This window comes from Heterodontus francisci, chromosome 7, assembly GCF_036365525.1.
Source record: "Heterodontus francisci isolate sHetFra1 chromosome 7, sHetFra1.hap1, whole genome shotgun sequence".
Classification (NCBI taxonomy): Eukaryota; Metazoa; Chordata; class Chondrichthyes; order Heterodontiformes; family Heterodontidae; genus Heterodontus; species Heterodontus francisci.
The window spans coordinates 79,990,607-80,008,937 of record NC_090377.1 but is presented as its reverse complement, the minus strand read 5'-3'; the positions used below and the strand labels follow the sequence as shown (position 1 = coordinate 80,008,937).

Genomic DNA, 18,331 nt, shown 5'->3' with positions numbered 1-18,331 from the left:
TTGACATCGGGCTGCATGGCGGGGGGTGGGGTGGGGTGGGGGAGTGAAAGATGGGGCTGGCAGTGGTCTGCCACGCAGCCCAACGTCGAGAGGGCCCGGCCTGATCCTCTCAGAAGTGGCGAGGCTCCATGGCGACCCCCTTGCCGCTGGGCGACAAGACCTGGATTTCAATATTTAAATTAATTAAATGCATAAATTTAAATGGACTTACCTGCACACTGGCAGCTGACGCCATTGTTGGGGACAGACAGCCCACCCCAGACATGTGATTTAGGGTTGTGGGGCGTGGGCCACCCAGGCTATTTAAATGAGCTGCCATACGTGAGATCATGGCGACTCTTTGGCGCAGGCGGGCCACCATTTTTTGAGCTCTTAAAATCCAGCCCTTAATCCCTCTCCCCTATCACAGACCTCCCCTTTTGTTCCTTTTCCCACCCTCCCGCCTTTCAGTTGCTTAAAACCTATCAGATGTCTGACTTTGCCCAGTTCTGATGAAAGGTCATCGGCCTGAAACGTTAACTCTGTTTCTCTATCCACAGATGCTGCCTGACCTGCTGAGAATTTCCGGCATTTTCTGTTTTTATTTCACCCTTACCTAAGCTCATCTGCTGCTGAAACCTCCCTCCATGCCTTTATTACTTGTAGACATGTCTGTTGCAGTGCTCTCCTGGCTGGCCTCCCATCTTTCACCCTTTGTAAACTTAAAGTCATCCAAACTCTGCTGCCCATGTTCTAACTCACACCAAGTCCAGTTCACCCATCACCTCATGCTTGCTGACCGACACTGGCTCCCGGAACAGCAATACTGCTATTTTAAAACCCTCATCCTTGTTTTCAAATCCTTCCATGCCCCCCCCCACCCCCGCCCCCCCCATCTCCATCTCTAACCTCTCAGCCCTACAACCATTCAAGATCTCTGCACTCTGCAATTCTGGCATCTTGAACATCTCCAACTTTAATCACTCTATCATTGGCAGCCATATTTTCAGTTGATTCGACCCTAAGCTCTGCAATTTTCTCCCTAAACCTCTCTATCTTTCTACCATTCTCTCCTTCTTTAAAACACACCTTAAAACCTCACTATTTGACCAAACTTTTGGTCATCTGTCCTAATATCTCCTGATGTGCCTCAGTGTCAAATTTTGTTTAATAACACTCCTGTAAAATGCTTTAAAGGCACTATATAAATGCAAGTTGATTTCACCAGATCTACTCTTAACCCCTGTTATTCTAATGAAAGGATCCCCACTTTCTATCTCTCCTCATCATTAAATTCCAAATTCAGTTTTCACTTAGAGTAAATTTACTTCATATAAATATTTCAGTTCCAAAATACAGACTGATAATAAGGAAGTTAAGATCACTGAAATAGGAAGAAAAAAGCAGATTAAACAATTGTAACTACTGCGTCTTTATAAATGTTTCAGTTCGAGAATCAGTTTGTAGCCCGACAACTACGAATCCAGCTGCCAGCAAAAAAGTTCTTGGAATTTGAACTTGCTTTTCATAGAATCATAAAATAGTTACAGCACAGTAGGAGGCCATTCTGCTCATCGTGTGCATGCCACTCTCTGCAAGATCAACTCACCTGGTCCCACTCCTCGCCTTTTCCCCATAACGTTGAATTTTTTTTATCTTCAGATAGTTATCCAAGCCTTTTTTCAAAGCTACAATTGAATCTGTCTCCATCATATTCTCAGGCAATGCATTCCAGATCCTAACCACCCGGTGCATAAAAAAGTTTTTCCTCATGTCGGCATTGCTTCTTTTGCCAATCACCTTAGATCAGTGTCCTTGGTTCTCACCCGTTCCACAAATGGGAACAGTTTCTCCCTATCTACTCTGCCCAGACCTATCATGATTTTGAAAACCTCTATCAAATCTCCTCTTAATCTTCTCTGAGAATAGCCCCAGATTCTCTAATCTATCCACATAACTGAAGTCCCTCAACCCTGAAACAAAGCTCATAATTTTTTTCAACACCATCTCTAATGCCTTCATATTCCTCCTAAAGTGTGGTACCCAGAATGGGTTATAATACTCCATTTGAGGACGAGCTATTGATTTATGAAGGTTCACCATAACTTCCTTGCTTTTGTACTCTATGTCCCTATTTATAAAGCCCAAGATCCCGTATGTTTTATGAACCACTTTCTCAACCTGCCGTGCCACCTTCAATGATTTGTGCACATATGCCCCAAGGTCCCTCTGCTCTTAACCCATTTAGAATTGTGCCTTTCCCCATTCTTCCTACCAAAATAAATCACTTCACACCTCTCTGCATTAAATTTTATCTGTCATATGCTGACAAAGTCTCAGCATCAATCACTAACTCTGCTAGAGCATTCCACAACCTCTCAAACTTCTCTTGCTCTAAGTCATATATCTCTTACATTTAATCTTATGTTCTTGTTCCCTTGTTTTAGACCCTTCAATTCTGTCCCATCCCTTCATAATTTTAAACACCTTCATCAAATTACTTCTTAATCTCCTCTGTTCGAATGAAAAAACAGCCTCAGTTTTTCAAGTCTTTCTTTGTATTTGTATTTCGTCATAACAAGCAGCATTCTAGTGAGCCTGCACTGTACCATCTGCACTGTCTCAACATCCTTCTTGTAGAGTCGGTCCAAAACTGCAATTGTTGTCTTATTCAGGTTTTATATAGATTCACCATTAGATCCTGACCTTAATATTCTGTACTTCTTGCTGTAAAACCAAGTATTCCATTAGCTTTTTATGGCCTATCCAGGAGGCACTGCTAATATCTTGTTGAGAATATTGAACCATCAAATTCCTCTGTTGTTCGATATCACCCAGCTTACTCCCATTCAAAGTATAATTCTTTTTTTAACCAAAATGTACCAACTGACATTTACTAAATATTGAGTTCTATCTGCCACTTTTTTACCCATTCCACCATCCTACCAATATCCCCTCAGAATTATTCACCATACTTCCAATTTTAATATCATCTGCAAATCTGGATACCACTCCCATTAGTTCTTTTTCCAAATCAATGATGTACACACTGAACAGAAGCAGTCCCAGAATAGATACTGTGGGACACCACTAACTACTTCAAACCATGCTGAGAATTTGCTCTAACTCTTAATCTCTGTTTCTTGCCATCTAATCAGTTTGTTATCCACTTTTTGACCCTCTTCCTAGTTCCATGTCGCTTAATCTTCTCCAGTAGTCTCCTATGTTTGTGTACACCACACCCACTGCATTTCTCACATGCACTATATCTGTCACTTCCTCAAACAACAAAAGGCATCCATGCAATCTCCATCATGTACGTGTTGAGATATATATAGAGATTTAAAGACCATAATCTAATGTTGCAGTTGAGATGATAGTTATAAACCAGAGGCCCTTTACTCTGGCAATTTACCACACCTAAACCCCTCAATGAGATTAAGAGCAAAATACTGCGGATGCTGGAGATCTGAAATAAAAACAGAAAGTACTGGAAATACTCAGCAGGTCTGGCAGCATCAGTGGAGAGAGAAACAGAGTTGACATTTCGAGTCGGACATGACTCTTCAGAACCAAAGGAAAGTAGAAATGCAATGGATTTTATGCTTTGAAAGGGGAGTGTGGGAGGAAGAACAAAATGGAAAGCCTGTGATAGGGTAGAGGGTGGGAGAGATTAAAGGTCACAGATGTCACGGAACAAAAGGCAAAGTGTGTGGTAATAGTTGTGGTAAAAGTCAAAGCATTTGTCCAGAGAGAGTGTTAATGGCAGAATAATGAACAGCTCTGTCTGAAGGCAAAAACATGAAAAACAATCAAAATGGAGTCCTGGTCTAACATTGTTGAACTCAATGTTGAGTCCAGGAGGCTGTAAAGTGCCTAATTGGAAGTTGAGTGCTGTTCCTCGAGCTTGTGTTGAGCTTCACTGGAACACTGCAGCAGGCCAAGAAATGTGGGTGTTAGAGCAAGGTGATGAATTAACATGGCAAGCAGCCGGAGACTCAATGAGATTGTTACCTTGTAGTCACTTCTACCGTACATCAAGTGTGAAGTTGAAGTATGATTGATTAAATGAATAAGAACCTACAAAAGGAGAGTGCAATTTTCCATCCGCCTATTGGCCTAAGTCATACAACTATGTAGATGAGAGATAGAAGGGGGTGTTCAAGTATAGATCCTTGGGGTACTACTGAGGTAACTGTGTGGGAATGGGAAAGAAGCCTGTCCCTCAGTGACATTATCCAAAAATACAACATCAGGTTCCATGAGTACACTGATGACACTCAGTTTTATCCCACCACCACATCTCTTGACCCCTCAGCTGTGGAGGGGCTCCTCAATGATTTACCACACCACTTATCCAACATGCAGTATCGGATTAGCAGAAATTTTCTGCAACTCTGTATTGAGAATACCAAAGCTATTGTCTTTGGTCTCTGCCACAAATTACAGGAATTACAGGCAAGATATACATGGATTTGGGTGGCTTATTTGATGCATATTTCTGTAATTAGACCACAAAGTCAGTTCACTAACTACCATTTTCATCCCTCTCCCTCACAACTGTCTGAAACTGAGCAAGACCGTTTGCAAACTTGGGGCAGGATTTTGCCCTTTGGGTTGAGACCCCGATATCAGGGTCAACTGTGTGGGAGACAGTCACCCAGCAGTGACTTTCCCTGAATTGGCCTGTTAGTGAGTAGAGGGTGGGCTCCCCATTCAGATAAGGCTCTCGAAGCTGCAGGGCCAATAGGTGTTGCTCCAGCACTGAAGATGTAGCAGCTTGCAGTTCAGATAAGAGAGAGTGAGGGCATCTCCATTTTGAGGTGCCCTTTCTCCCACTTTTTAAACTTTTAAATTGAAAAATACCTTCAGTAGCTGGGCACCATTGTGGAGCCCCTCCACAGCACCAGTGGCCAGCAAGTGGGGAGGGCCCCAAAGGCTTCCTGGAGTGCTGGCCACCTGGTTTACCACCAGGAGGCCACCTCCAGTCAGCTGGCCTGGTCTCCAATGCTTTGAGTGGGCGGTGAGGTGGGGGTGGGGCAGCCAGAGGCCAACTGGAAAATTTCAATCGGCCTCTGGCAATAGGCCTTAAGTGGTGTTTAAATACCCTTAATTGGCTACCCACCGCTCACTGATGGGTAACCCTGCCAGCCCTCCTCCTGTCTCTGGGAAAATGGCCCCGAGGCAGGATGGTGGTAGCAAACTGGCATGCCGACCGGCAGTGCGAATTTTTGCATCCTCCCACCACCTCCCTCATCCCGATTGGGGCCTGAAAATTCTGCCCTTCGTGTTGTTTTTGACCCTAAGATGAACTTCTGACCACATACCTGCTCCATCACCAAAACTGTCTACTTCTACCTCTTGCCTCAGCTCATTTGCTGCTGAAACCACATCCTTCCCTTTGTAACCTCTAGACTTGACTATTCCAATGTTTTTCTAGCTGGCCTTCCCAAACTTCCACCGTACAATAACTTGGGCTGGTCTACACTGGCTCCCTGTCTGAAATGCTTCAATTTTAAAATCCTCATCCTTGTTTCAAATCCCCCCATGGCCTTACCATCACTATCTCTATAACCTCCTCCAATCCTACGAGCCATTGAGATTCTGCACTCCTCTAATTCTGGTATCTTGTGCATCCCCATTTTTAATTGCATTGCTTTTGGTGGCCATGCTATCAGTTGCTTTGGACCTAAGCTCTGGAGTTCCTTCTTTAAACCTTGCAACAACTCTACCTTTCCTTTTTAAGATGCTTTTTAAAATCTGCTTCTTGGACCAAGTTTTTGGTCATCTGTCCTGATATCTCCTTCATTGGCTCAGTGTCAAAACATTTATTGATAACACTCTTGTTAAGTACTTTGGGACATTTTGCTACATTAAAGGTGGTACATAAATGCAAACTGTTGTTCCAAAACAAGTGGAAATTATACAAATTGGAAATTCATGATCAAGAAAATCTTATGTGGATTTTTCAAGTCTGCTTGTGATGGTATACTTTCAGCATTCTACATAAATGGGAAAATGACATTTAATGTTGTATTTTTAGAACGGGAGATAGACATACTTTCAGAACTGCAAAGCGTTGAAGTGTATGAGAAAGAAACAGCCACCTTTGAAACTGAGATCTCTCAAGATGTTCCAGTTGAGTGGAAGCTCAAGGGAGAAATCCTACGCCCATCACGTGTAAGCTTTTCTTCAAAGCTGGAATTTTTCTTGAATTCCACTTTTTTACGATACAGTAATGCAGTTTTGTTAAAAACCCTAAATAATGTTTTTTTAATTTTTCAGACATGTGAAATAAAAGCAGAAGGAACAAAACGTTTCTTGATCCTTCACGATGTCAAACTGGATCAAGCTGGTGAAGTTGCCTTCAAGGCACGCAATGCCACATCCATAGCTTATCTGAGAGTGAAAGGTAACTAATAATTCCTGAAAGAAATATTCAGAGTTGTTTTCTTTGTGATGACAAAAGGTGAGAAATTTTAAAGAGTAATTTGTTTTTCTTAATGTAGCTTTCAATAAAATGTAATGTTGTTTCCAGAAATTGAACTTGACTTTGCGGCACCACTGAAAGATGTGACTGTTCCAGAAAGACGTCAAGCACGATTTGAGTGTGTACTTAACAAGGCCGTTCCCAAAATTCTGTGGTTGAAAGGTACCGACATACTTAAGGCTGGTGATAAGTATGATTTAGTTGCTGATGGAAAGAAGCACATTCTTGTTATCAATAAGTCAACCTTTGATGACGAAGGAGATTACACCGCTGAAATTGTGGGCAAGAAATCAACTGCAAAACTGACTGTAACTGGTATGTTTTGTATTAATTGTGTATTAGTTTAATGTGTTGGTAACATTTGATTGAGTCAACCTTATTTTTGCTTATAGTTTGGTGAGGTGATGATATGTGAAGTCCTGTTCAAGTATATGGGGGCATTGTTTATTGCATTGTGTATAACTGTCTGAGCTTTTGTTTTTCTGAAGCAGTAAGCAAAGTATATAATTAAAAATTGAGAGCTCATCATTCCAATTATGTCATACGTATTAGTTTAAAGCTTGGGACTGATTTGAGTTTTGGGAGTTGCCTTATCCTTAACACCAGGCTGCAATCTGTAGATCAAAGTTTTACAAATTACTAAAGTAAAGAAAGAACATGCATTTATATAGAGGCTTAGGATATCCCAAAGTTCAATGAAGTATTTTTGAAGTGTAGCCACTGTTGTAATGTAGGCAAACATAGCAGCCAATTTTCGCAAAAAAACAAGAACAATAAAACAAATGTAGATTTCAATTGAATTATTAATTACATGATTTTGAACTGATGTAATAGTAACTGCTCCCCATACATTACTTCATATTCTAGGTATCAGGTTGAAGTTCATTACACCACTAAAAGATCAGACAGTTAAAGAAGGTAACACAGCGCAATTTGAAATCGAGCTATCACATGAAAATCTCCCAGTTACTTGGTACCGGAATGAAACTAAAATTCACCCCGGCAGAACTGTTGTGATCACCACTGATGGGAAGAAGCATACATTGGAAATTAAAGAAGCAACTCTTGATGATACTTGTCAGATACGGGCAGAAGTTGCTCAGCTATCCACTAAAGGTTACCTGAATGTCCTCGGTAAGGATTAAGTAAAGCAATTTTTAAAAATTCTGCTGTGCAGTGAAACTGACGCCATGTGTTGTGTGCAATTCTTCACATAACAATACCAGTAAAGAGAAGTTTCAAAAAACGGGGTTGGGGTGAATAAGCTTTTACTGATGATTAATTTCTTGAAAAGTTTTGAAGATTAATGTGCTGTGAGGGACGTTTTCTTTTGTCAAGCAGAGCATTAGCTGTTTGCCTTTCATCCACAGAGGCTGATCCTTATTTCACTGTGAAACTACAAGATTACACTGCTGTAGAGAAAGATGAAGTCACCCTTGAATGTGAAGTCAGCAAGGACGTGCCGGTAAAATGGCTGAAGGATGGCAAGGACATCAAAGCATCAAAGACAGTTTCAATTAAAGCTATTGATAAACGCCGTACTTTGACGATGAAAAAAGTTGACAATAAGGACAAGGGTGAATATGAATGTGACTGTGGAACTGACAAGACAAAAGCCTCTTTGAATATTGAAGGTATATACTTTATGAATGAGTATACATAGATTTTTAAAAATTATAAAGCAATCTTCTTTCTATATGTGCAGTTTAAACACCCATTTTTAATATAAATGTGGTTACAGCTCGCGTCATCAAGGTGGTGCGTCCATTGCATGATGTTGAAATTACTGAAGGTGAAACTGCACACTTTGAAGTGGAGATCTCAGAAACTGATGTGCATCCTCAATGGAAGCTGAAGGGTGAAACTTTGTTAATGTCACCTGTACGTTGTTTTCTTCATTTAGTTTAAAATTAAAATTCCTGTCTCTATGTTGGAATTATTTGGTAGTGAACAACGTTACCTCAGAATTGTGTTAATTTATTAAAACCCTTAATACAAAATCTTCTTTCTAATAAATGTTCAATAGAATTTAGGAGCTTGTATAGTTATACTGAAAGAAAGTTCCAGTTAAGTTTAATACAAATCAACATCATCCTAATGTATCTCGGATTATTTTATATTGGCAGAATTGTGAGATTATCGAGGATGGCAAGAAACACATTCTGACCCTCTACAATTGCAAGCTAAGTGATTCTGGAGAAGTTTCTTTCCAGGCTGCAAATGCTACATGCACAGCTAATTTGAAAGTCATAGGTAATTTTCAATTCATTTGGAAGGAATTTTTTTTCTGGAGTTTTAATGATTATAATTCAGGCTAGTAATTTAGTACCTTAGTTCCATACTTCGTTCTTTTAACTTGTGCCTGTGATTTCTGTATATAATGTATACATTTTCAAATATATATATATATATATTTTCCCAAAGAGATTATTAGCCTAATCTCTTTACTTCCTACACTCCCATTCAGAAATTCCACTCACCTTCATTGTACCGCTTAATGATGTGAAAGTGTATGAGAAAGATGAAGCAACGTTTGAATGTGAAGTGTCCAGAGAGCCCAAGACTTTCCGTTGGCTAAAAGGAACTGAGGAGCTTAAACCTAGTGCTAAGTTTGAAATTTTAGCAGAAGGGACAAAACATAGGTTGACAGTTAAGGAAGCTGCATTTGATGATGAGGCAAAATACATGTTTGAAGCAGAGGACAAGAGGACAAGTGGCAAACTGATTATCGAAGGTAAGTGAAAGCAGCAAAACAGCAATATATAAATTCCTTATTAAACTGTTCTCTTGTTAATGCAACTTGAAGTTAATAAAATTCCTTTATTCATAGGCATACGACTTGAATTCACTAAACCTCTTGAAGACCAGACTGTAAAAGAGCGTGAAACTGCAGAATTTGTAGCTGAGCTTTCTCATGACAACATACCAGTTGTGTGGTACAAAAATGACAAACGGTTGCATCCAAGTAGGACAGTGACTATGAAAGATGAGGGTAGAATCCATGCCATCACATTCAAAGATGTGACCATCGATGATACTTCTCTCATCAAAATTGAAGCTATGGCTAAAAGTTCAGAGGCCAAACTTACTGTGCTCGGTAAATAGTATATGTGGAAATACATGAATTATATTGCTAATTGAACTTTGAGCTGAAACATTTCATTCATTTTTTATTTTTTTCTAATTTGCCTCATTTTCTGATTTTCTCAGAGGGTGAACCATATTTTATCAGCAAACTGCAGGATTATACAGCTGTAGAAAAAGATGAAGTTATCTTCCAGTGTGAAGTCAGTAAAGGGGCTGCTCCAGTTAAGTGGTTTAAAGATGGAAAAGAACTGACTCCTTCAAAGAACATTCAGATTAAAACAGATGGGAAGAAGCGCATATTGGTTATTAAACGGGCTCTGAAAAATGATCAGGGACAATATTCGTGTGACTGCGGTTCTGACAACACATCAGCCAAACTAAACATTGAAAGTAAGAATAACTGAATGCCATCTTATTGATAGCATTTAGAAATACCTAAATTCTGTGTCCTTTGTATTTGTTTATTGAGGTGACAACTTCTGTTTTCAGCAAATTGGATGAATTTGCTTTAAATGATTAGTAGTGTGCTTTTTCTGGACAATAACATTTTACATTATTTTGCTTCAGAACGTGATATTAAGATATTACGTCCACTGTACAGTGTTGAAGTCACAGAAACAGAAACTGCTCGATTTGAGACTGAAATTTCTGAAGAAGATGTACATGGTATTTGGAAGCTGAAGGGGGAAAATTTACGTCCATCTCCTGTGAGTTTTAACATTAGACAAGGGCTGAAGCTTTTCTTTTCTTTCTCTCTTTCTTTCTCTCTTTTTCTTCCTTTAACATTTTACATGTTTTTTTTAATTATTATTTAGGACTGTGAGATTAAAGAGGAAGGCACAAAACATTTTCTTATACTATACAATGTGCGCATGGATCAAGCTGGTGAAGTTGAGTTCCAGGCTGCTAATGCCAAAACTAGTGCTCATTTGAGAGTCAAAGGTAGATACATGCTTAATATTGTATTACCGAGAATGTTAATGCCAAGAAATATGCACTTATTTTTTTCTATTATTCATTCATGGGATGTGGGCGTTGCTGGCTAGGCCAGCATTTATTGCCCATCCCTAATTGCTCTTGAGAAGGTGGTGGTGAGCTGCCTTCTTGAACTGCTGCAGTCCATGTGGTGTAGGTGCACCAACACTGCTGTTAGGAAGGGAGTTCCAGGATTTTGACCCAGCGACAGTGAAGGAATGACGATATAGTTCCAAGTCAGGATGGTGTGTGGCTTGGAGGGGAACTTGCAGGTGGTGATGTTCCTATGCATATGCTGCCCTTGTCCTTCTAGGTGGTAGGTGCTGTCGAAGGAGCCGTGGTGCGTTGCTGCAGTTCATCTTGTAGATGGTACACAGTACTGCCACTGTGCGCAAGTGGTGGAGGGAGCGAATATTTGTGGATGGGGTGCCAGTTAAATGGGCTGCTTTGTCCTGGATTGTGTCGAGTTTCTTGAGTGTTGTTGGAGCTGCACCCATCCAGGCAAGTGGAGAGTATTCCAGCATACTCCTGACTTGTGCCTTGTAGATGGTGGACAGGTTTTGGGGAGTCAGTAGGTGAGTTACTCGCCACAGAATTCCTCTCCTCTGACCTGCTCTTGTAGCCACGGTATTTATATGGCTATTCCAGTTCAGTTTCTGGTCAATGGTAACCCCCAGGATGCTGATAGTGGGGGATTCAGTGATGGTAATGCCATTGAATGTCAAAAGGAGATGGTCATTGCCTGGCACTTGTGTGGCATGAATGTTACTTGCCACTTATCAGCCCAAGCCTGGATATTGTCCAGGTGTTGCTGCATTTCCACACGGACTGCTTCAGTATCTGAGGAGTCGCGAATGGTGCTGAACATTGTACAAACATCAGTGAACATCCCCACTTCTGACCTTATGATTGAAGGAAGGTCATTGATGATGGAGCTGAAGATGGTTGCGCTTAGGACACTACCCTGAGGAACTCCTGCAGTGATGTCCTGCAGCTGAGATAATTGACCTCCAACAACCACAACCATCTTCGTTTGCGCTAGGTACAACTGCAACCAGCGGAGAGTTTTCCCCCTGATTCCCATTGACTCCAGTTTTGCTAGGGCTCCTTGATGCCATTCTCAGTAAAATGCTGCCTTGATGATCTCGCCTCACCTCTTGAGTTCAGCTCTTTTGTCCATGTTTATTAAACCCTTGTTAAACCTGTAAGATATTCTGGCACTTTATTTGGAGATGTATCGTCTGTGTATGTTATAAATATTCAGAGCAACCTATCCTTTGGTGACATTTTCCATTGAAAAACTTCTGTAGGAATTCAAAATTATTGACAACCTAATTATTAACTGATAGTGGAATACATTGTTTGCAGTTTTAAGCACAGAGCTGCCGCGTTTGCAGTTTTGATATTGAATAGTCCCCCAAGTCTACATTTTTGGAAAATGCTGAAAGGCTGATGGATGGAATCACACCGCTGCCAAAGACACAGCTGTGTAACCAGTCAGATCCAGCAATATTTTGGACACGATCTTCCTTCAGTAGCAATGGGGACAACTACGATAAGCAGTTTCAATGATGCGTTTCAGATTCACTGCTGACCATGTTATTTCTCAGAAAATAGAATGTGCAAATGCAGGTTTTAAATTTACCTGTCACTCTTTCAGCTAGACCTTGGTCACCTGGGTAGTTAAATAGTCGCAGTCTGCTGGAACAGCTGAAATGAAGCTTTTGTTTAAATAAACAATTCTCTTGAGACTAAAGGGAATACCAATCTCTTTTGCATTCATAGCTCGAGTGATTAGCTTACTTCGGCCCCTCAAGGATGTGACAGTAACCGCTGGAGATTCAGCTACTTTTGAATGTGAGCTGTCGTATGAAGGAATTGAAGTCCAGTGGTTCTTGAAGAACAAGTTACTTGAGTACAGCGACAGGGTATGTTTAGTATTTTGTGTTGCTTCTTTACTTTTTTATAATTCATGGAGAACTTAAAAGTGCTAGAGTGGTATCCCGTCTTCATTTCAAAGTGATCTGTCTCCATATTTCGACTTTGGTGTTTGTAGTTCCATTTCAGGCAATCAATTAGGAGTTTAAGACAGCAAAACTATTTTTAATCACGACAAATGCTGATGCGCACCTTTTAAAAAAGAAATGATGAGTTTTTAACAAATTCATTGTATTTAAACTCTATGTTTTAGACATTAAAGGAGCTATATAAATGTAATTTGTTGTTACACAGTGTTACAAATCAATGAAAATGTAGATTGTGTATAAAGACTCTATGTTCCATTCCTGTAGAGTTTGTTATAGGGGTCAGTTAACTCAGTTGGCTAGATGGCTAGACTGTGGTGCAGAATAATGCCAACAGTGCAGGTTCAGGACTGGCTGAGGTGTTCTTGAGGCCTGCCTTCTCGGCTTGCCCTATCGTGATATCATGGCGTTAACCCATGATTAGCAACACTCGGATAATGAGGACACTGTGTAGAGAGAGAGAGAGAAAGTTTGTTATATGTGGAAAGCAACAATTGGAAAAAAACTCAGTGAAAAATGCTTGTTGCTTTTGTTGTTACTAAAAGCATTTACAGTAATACCATCAGTACATTAGTAAGGGAGGATCTCAGATCAGAAGAACAACATGTGAAATCTGTTTGGGTGGAGCTAAGAAACAGCAAGGGGCAGCAAACATTGGTAGGAGTTGTTTATCAGCCACCAGACAGTGGTGGTAGCATGGGCATGGTATTAATCAGGAGATTAGAGAAGCATGTAGCATGGTTAATACAGTAATCATGGGTGACTTCAATCTGCATATAGACCTAATGAGCACTAATGCTGTGGAAGACGAGTTTCTGGAATGTGTTAGGGAAGTGTTTTCTAGAGCAGTATGTTGAGGAACTGACTAGAGAACAGGCTATTTTAGATCTAGTATTATGGAAGAGAGTCATAGAGTTATACAGCACAGAAACAGGCCCTTCGGCCCACCGTGTCTGTGCCGGCCATTAAGTACCTATCTATTCTAATCCCATTTTCCAGCGCTTGGCCCGTAGCCTTGTATGTTATGGCATTTCAAGTGCTCATCTAAATACTTCTTAAGTGTTGTGAGGGTTCCTGCCTCTACCACCCCTTCTTCATGAGAAAGGGTTAATTAATAATCTAGTTGCAAAAGAACCTGTGGAGATGAGCGACCATAATATGATAGAATTTTACATTATGTTTGAAAGTGAGGTAGTTCAATCTGAAGCTAGGGTGTTAAATTTGAACAAAGGAAGTTATGAAGGTATGAGGGGCAAATTGACTGAGGTGGATTGGGAAAATACATTCAAAGGTATGACAGTGAGTGCATAGGCAATGGATAGTCTTTAAAGAATTATTACATAATTTACAACAACTTTACATTGCTTCAAGGCACAAAAACCCCAAAAGAAAAGGCAGTCAACCGTGGCTAACAAAGGAAGTTAAGGATTGTATAAGATTAAAAGAAAAGGTCTATAAAGTTGCCAGAAATAGTAAACCTGTGGATTGGGAGAATTTTAGAATACAGCAAAGGAGGACCAAGAAATTGATAAAGAAAGGGAGAATAGAATATGAATGTAAATGAGCAAAAAACATAAAAATGGACTGTAAAAGCTTCTATAGGTACGTAAAAAGGAAACATTTGGTGAAGACAAATGTGGGTCCATTACAGGTAGAGTCAGGGAATAGAGAAATGGCAGAGAAGCCAAATGATTACTTTGTGTCTGTCTTCACTGAGGAAGATACACGAAATCTCCCAGAATTAGAGATCCAAGGGACTAGGAAGAATGAGGAATTGAAGGAAATTAGTATTATCAGAAGGTTGTATTCGAGAAATTAGTGGAGCTGAAGGTTGATAAGTCCCCAGGACCTGATATTCTACATCCCAGTGTATTGAAAGAGGTAGCTATAGAGATAGTGGATGCACTGGTGATCATCTTCCAAAATTCTATAGATTCTGGAATGGTTCCTGCAGATTGGAAGGTCGCAAATGTCACCCCACTATTTAAGAAAGGAGGGAGAGAGAAAACAGGGAAGTACAGTCCTGTTAGTCTTACATCCGTAGGAGGGAAAATGCTAGAATCTATTCTAAAGGATGTAATAAATGGACACTTGGATAATAATGATCTGATTGGGCATAGTCAACATGGATTTATGAATGGGAAATCATATTTGACAAACCTGTTGGAGTTTTTTGAGGATATTACTAACAGAATTCATAAAGCGAAGTCGGTGGACGTAGAAAACTTGGATTTTGAGAAGGCTTTTGATAAAGTCCCCCACAGGAGGTTGGTTAGCAAAATTAAAGCACATGGGATAGGAGGTAATATACTGGCATGGATTAAGGATTGGTTAACAGAGAGAAAACATAGAGTAGGAATAAACAGGTCATTCTCACGTTGGCAGGCTGTGACAAGTGGGGTACTGCAGGGATCAGTGCTTGGGCCCCAGCTGTTCACAATTTATATCAATGATTTGGATGTGGGGACCAAATGTAGTATTTCCAAGTTCGCAGCTGAGAATGTGTGTTGTGAGGAAGATGCAAAGCGATTTGAAGGGGATTTGGACAGACTTAGTGGGCTGGATTTTACCAGCCCCTTGACATCGGGGGTCATGGCGGGGGTCCCGGAAAATGCCTCCAGGAGAGGCCCGCCACGGGCCTCGACGCCGGGAAGGCCCGGCCCCACATTACCAGCGGTGGCGAGTCCTCATGGCGGCCCTCCCACCACTCGGAGACAGGAGCAGGATTTGAATATTTAAATCGATGCAAATTAAAGAATTAATGACCTACCTTCTCCCGTCAGCCGTCCCACTGCCATATTCTGGCTGGTTGCTGGGACTCCCGCGCCTTCGGATCTCCGTTTGGAGATCCAAGGCGGCGCACTGGTTGGGAGGAGGCAGCAGGTAAGTTTTCAGGGTGGGTGGGGGGAGCAGGGGAAACTATTGTGATTGGTGAAGAGGGCAATTAATAAAGTGTTTAATCATTGGGGGGCTGGGAGAGGGGCTTGAATCATTTGTTACATTTTTCAAATTAAATATTTAATGACTATTTGCTTAAAAATGTAAGATGCCATTGCCGGGGATGGAGTACCTGCCCCTCCATGTCATTGGGGGAGGGGTGGGGGCGGTCCACCCTGTCCATGTAAATGAGCCACCGCATCAAATATCACAGCGGCTCCACGGACTAAAAGCCATGCTTGCGGGCCGTCATCTTAGAAGCTCGCTGCTGAATGGGCAAAAACATGGCAGATGGAATATAATGTGGAAAAGTGTGAGGTTATCCACTTTGTTAGGAGGAACAGATATGCAGAGTATTTCTTAAATGGTAAGAGATTAGAAAGTGTAAATGTACTAAGGAACCTGGGTGTCCTCGTCATAAGTCACTGAAAGCTAACATGCAGCTGCAGCAAGCAATTAGGAAGGTTAATGCATTGTTAGCCTTTATCGCAAGAGGATTTGAGTACAGGAGTAGTGAAGTCTTGCTTCAATTGTATAGAGCCTTGGTTAGACTGCACCTGGAGCACTGTGTGCAGTTTTGGTCCCCTTATCTTTGGAAGGATATTATTGCCATGGAAGGAGTGCAATGAAGGTTCACCAGACTTGTTCCCAGGATGGCAGGACTGTCCTATGAAGATAGATTGGGGAAACTGGGCCTGTATTCTCTGGAGTTTCGAAGAATGAGAGGTGATCTCATTGAAACCTACAAAATACTTAAAGGGATAGACAGGGTAGATGCAGGTATGATGTTTCGCCTGGTTGGGGAGTCTAGAACCAGGGCACACAATTTCAAAATAAGGGGGAAGCCACTTAGGACCGAGATGAAAAGAAATGTCTTTACTTAGAGGGTTGTGAATCTTTGGAATTCTTTACGCCAGAGGGCTGTGGAAGCTCAGTCATTGAGTATGTTTAAAGCAGAGATTGACAGATTTCTAAATATCAATGACATAAAGGGATATGGGGATAGTGTGGGAAAAAGGCATTGAAGTGGATGATCAGCCGTGATCGTATTGAACGGCAGAGCAGGCTTGATGGGCTGAATGGACTACTCCTGCTCCTATGTTCCTATGTTTAAAATATTTTGCAAAGCTGTATTTTCGTAACTATGATAAATGGTAAATGCGAAGTTGCTTTCAAATTTCAAAAGAAATATGGTGCTGGATTTTATCAAGCCCACGATGTCAGGCGCCGTGGAGGGTGGAGGGGTGCGGGGGATGGGCCTGAAAATGGTTGCAGCACATGCTGAAGCCAGGAGGGCCTGCTGGCCCGATCCTCCCGGCAGCCGTGAGGCTCCATGGCGGCCCCCCAGCCACTGGGCGACGGGATCTCAATTTCCATATTTAAATCAATGACATGAATAAATTTAAATGAACTTGCTCACAAACTTCCGGGCATGCCGCGATCCTCAGTGTAGCGACCGGCACTCACGCGCCTTCAATGCCCCGTCTGGGGAAAGCCGGCGAGACACTGCTGGGGAGGGGGGAGGAGTTAAGATTTCCAATGGGGGAGTGGTGGGATGGGGTTAAATAAACATAAGTAGTGTAGAGGATGTTGGGAAGGGGTGAACTTTAAATTTTGTGCAGCCTTGGGGGGAGGGGAAGGTCAAATTTAAAAGGTAAATGTTTTGGGTTGGGGGGGAAGGGGTGTTACAATTTTATTTTGTAAATTTTGGGGGAGGTTCACTTTACAAACTCAAATTTGCCGGCAGGGCTGGCTGCCCACAGGCAACTGACGCCATTGCTGACGACGGGCAGCCTACCCTTCCCACGTGATTACGGGAGGGCGAACCACCCGATTATTTAAATAAGCTGCTGCGTGGGAGATCGCGGCGGCTTTTCGATGTGTGGCCCGTCATTTTTTGAACCTGCTGCTGAGAGTGGCAGTGGGCTGTTAAAATTCAACCCATAGACTCTTATTTTTCTTATATAGAGAAAAGCAAGGTCCTTCTATAGGTAAAGCAGTAAATGCATATATTTCAAAAAATGCATATTTTGTAGTGGTACTCAGCATGGTTACTACAGCTCTTGAGCGGTACACATTTCTCTCCATAGGGTTAGTTTTGTTTGTAAGCACATGCAATTCTTTTTATTCAGAATGGAACCAATCTCACTTTGCCCCTTAATTCCGTAACATTTTTACGTTGGGTCAAAGGACTAACAAAAATTATAAATCTATAAAGCTCTGGGTAAGCAAAATTTACTACATGATGTAATTCAGTTTCTTATTATCTGAATGACAGGGCTGGATTTTTCAGCACCACCACCAACCCCCCCCCCCCACCCCCCACCACTGCCAGGCCCAATATTGCGGTGGCATTAGCAAGGCCTCATGAAGGCCCCCACCACCACTCGGCAATGGGAGGCCAATCTAAATATTTAAAATTATTAAAATAAATGAATTAAATACTTACCCACTCCTGCCGTCCATTCTGGTGCCATATCGGTGGCGGTGGCCGGCATTCCCGCGCCTTCGGATGTCCATTCGGAGATGCGTGCCCCCGCCACATCATCCAGGGAGTTGTGGTCCGCTCCAGCCATTTAAATGATCCGCTACGTTCAATATTGCAGTGGCTCAGCAATGATAGTTTACGGCCACCACCGGTGATGTAATATTCAGCCCATAGTATCTACAATTCACAGAAAGATTAACAGACCCATTTTAGTAAGATTAAATGTCATAAGTTTGCATATTTGAATCTGCCACCTTAATAGCAACTTCCTTGATGTGTACAGTATCAATTTTCAAATTCTGCTCAGGCTGACAATGTTCCAAAGAATTTTACACATGCAGATATGGAATT

The 18,331-nt window shown here is 41.5% G+C and overlaps 1 protein-coding gene across 1 annotated transcript in view; it reads left to right on the top strand.

The window, feature by feature from the left end:
• The window catches only part of LOC137372387 (titin-like), a 425,393-nt gene that overhangs the window by 266,329 nt on the left and 140,733 nt on the right, over nucleotides 1-18,331 (top strand). Inside the window, exons 152-164 of the mRNA XM_068036276.1 lie at nucleotides 6,023-6,159; nucleotides 6,265-6,391; nucleotides 6,518-6,784; nucleotides 7,337-7,603; nucleotides 7,840-8,103; nucleotides 8,211-8,350; nucleotides 8,596-8,722; nucleotides 8,937-9,203; nucleotides 9,300-9,566; nucleotides 9,680-9,946; nucleotides 10,124-10,263; nucleotides 10,372-10,498; nucleotides 12,317-12,459. Coding sequence (XP_067892377.1) covers nucleotides 6,023-6,159; nucleotides 6,265-6,391; nucleotides 6,518-6,784; nucleotides 7,337-7,603; nucleotides 7,840-8,103; nucleotides 8,211-8,350; nucleotides 8,596-8,722; nucleotides 8,937-9,203; nucleotides 9,300-9,566; nucleotides 9,680-9,946; nucleotides 10,124-10,263; nucleotides 10,372-10,498; nucleotides 12,317-12,459 — 2,540 coding nt within the window. The remainder of the gene's footprint in view (nucleotides 1-6,022; nucleotides 6,160-6,264; nucleotides 6,392-6,517; nucleotides 6,785-7,336; nucleotides 7,604-7,839; nucleotides 8,104-8,210; nucleotides 8,351-8,595; nucleotides 8,723-8,936; nucleotides 9,204-9,299; nucleotides 9,567-9,679; nucleotides 9,947-10,123; nucleotides 10,264-10,371; nucleotides 10,499-12,316; nucleotides 12,460-18,331) is intronic.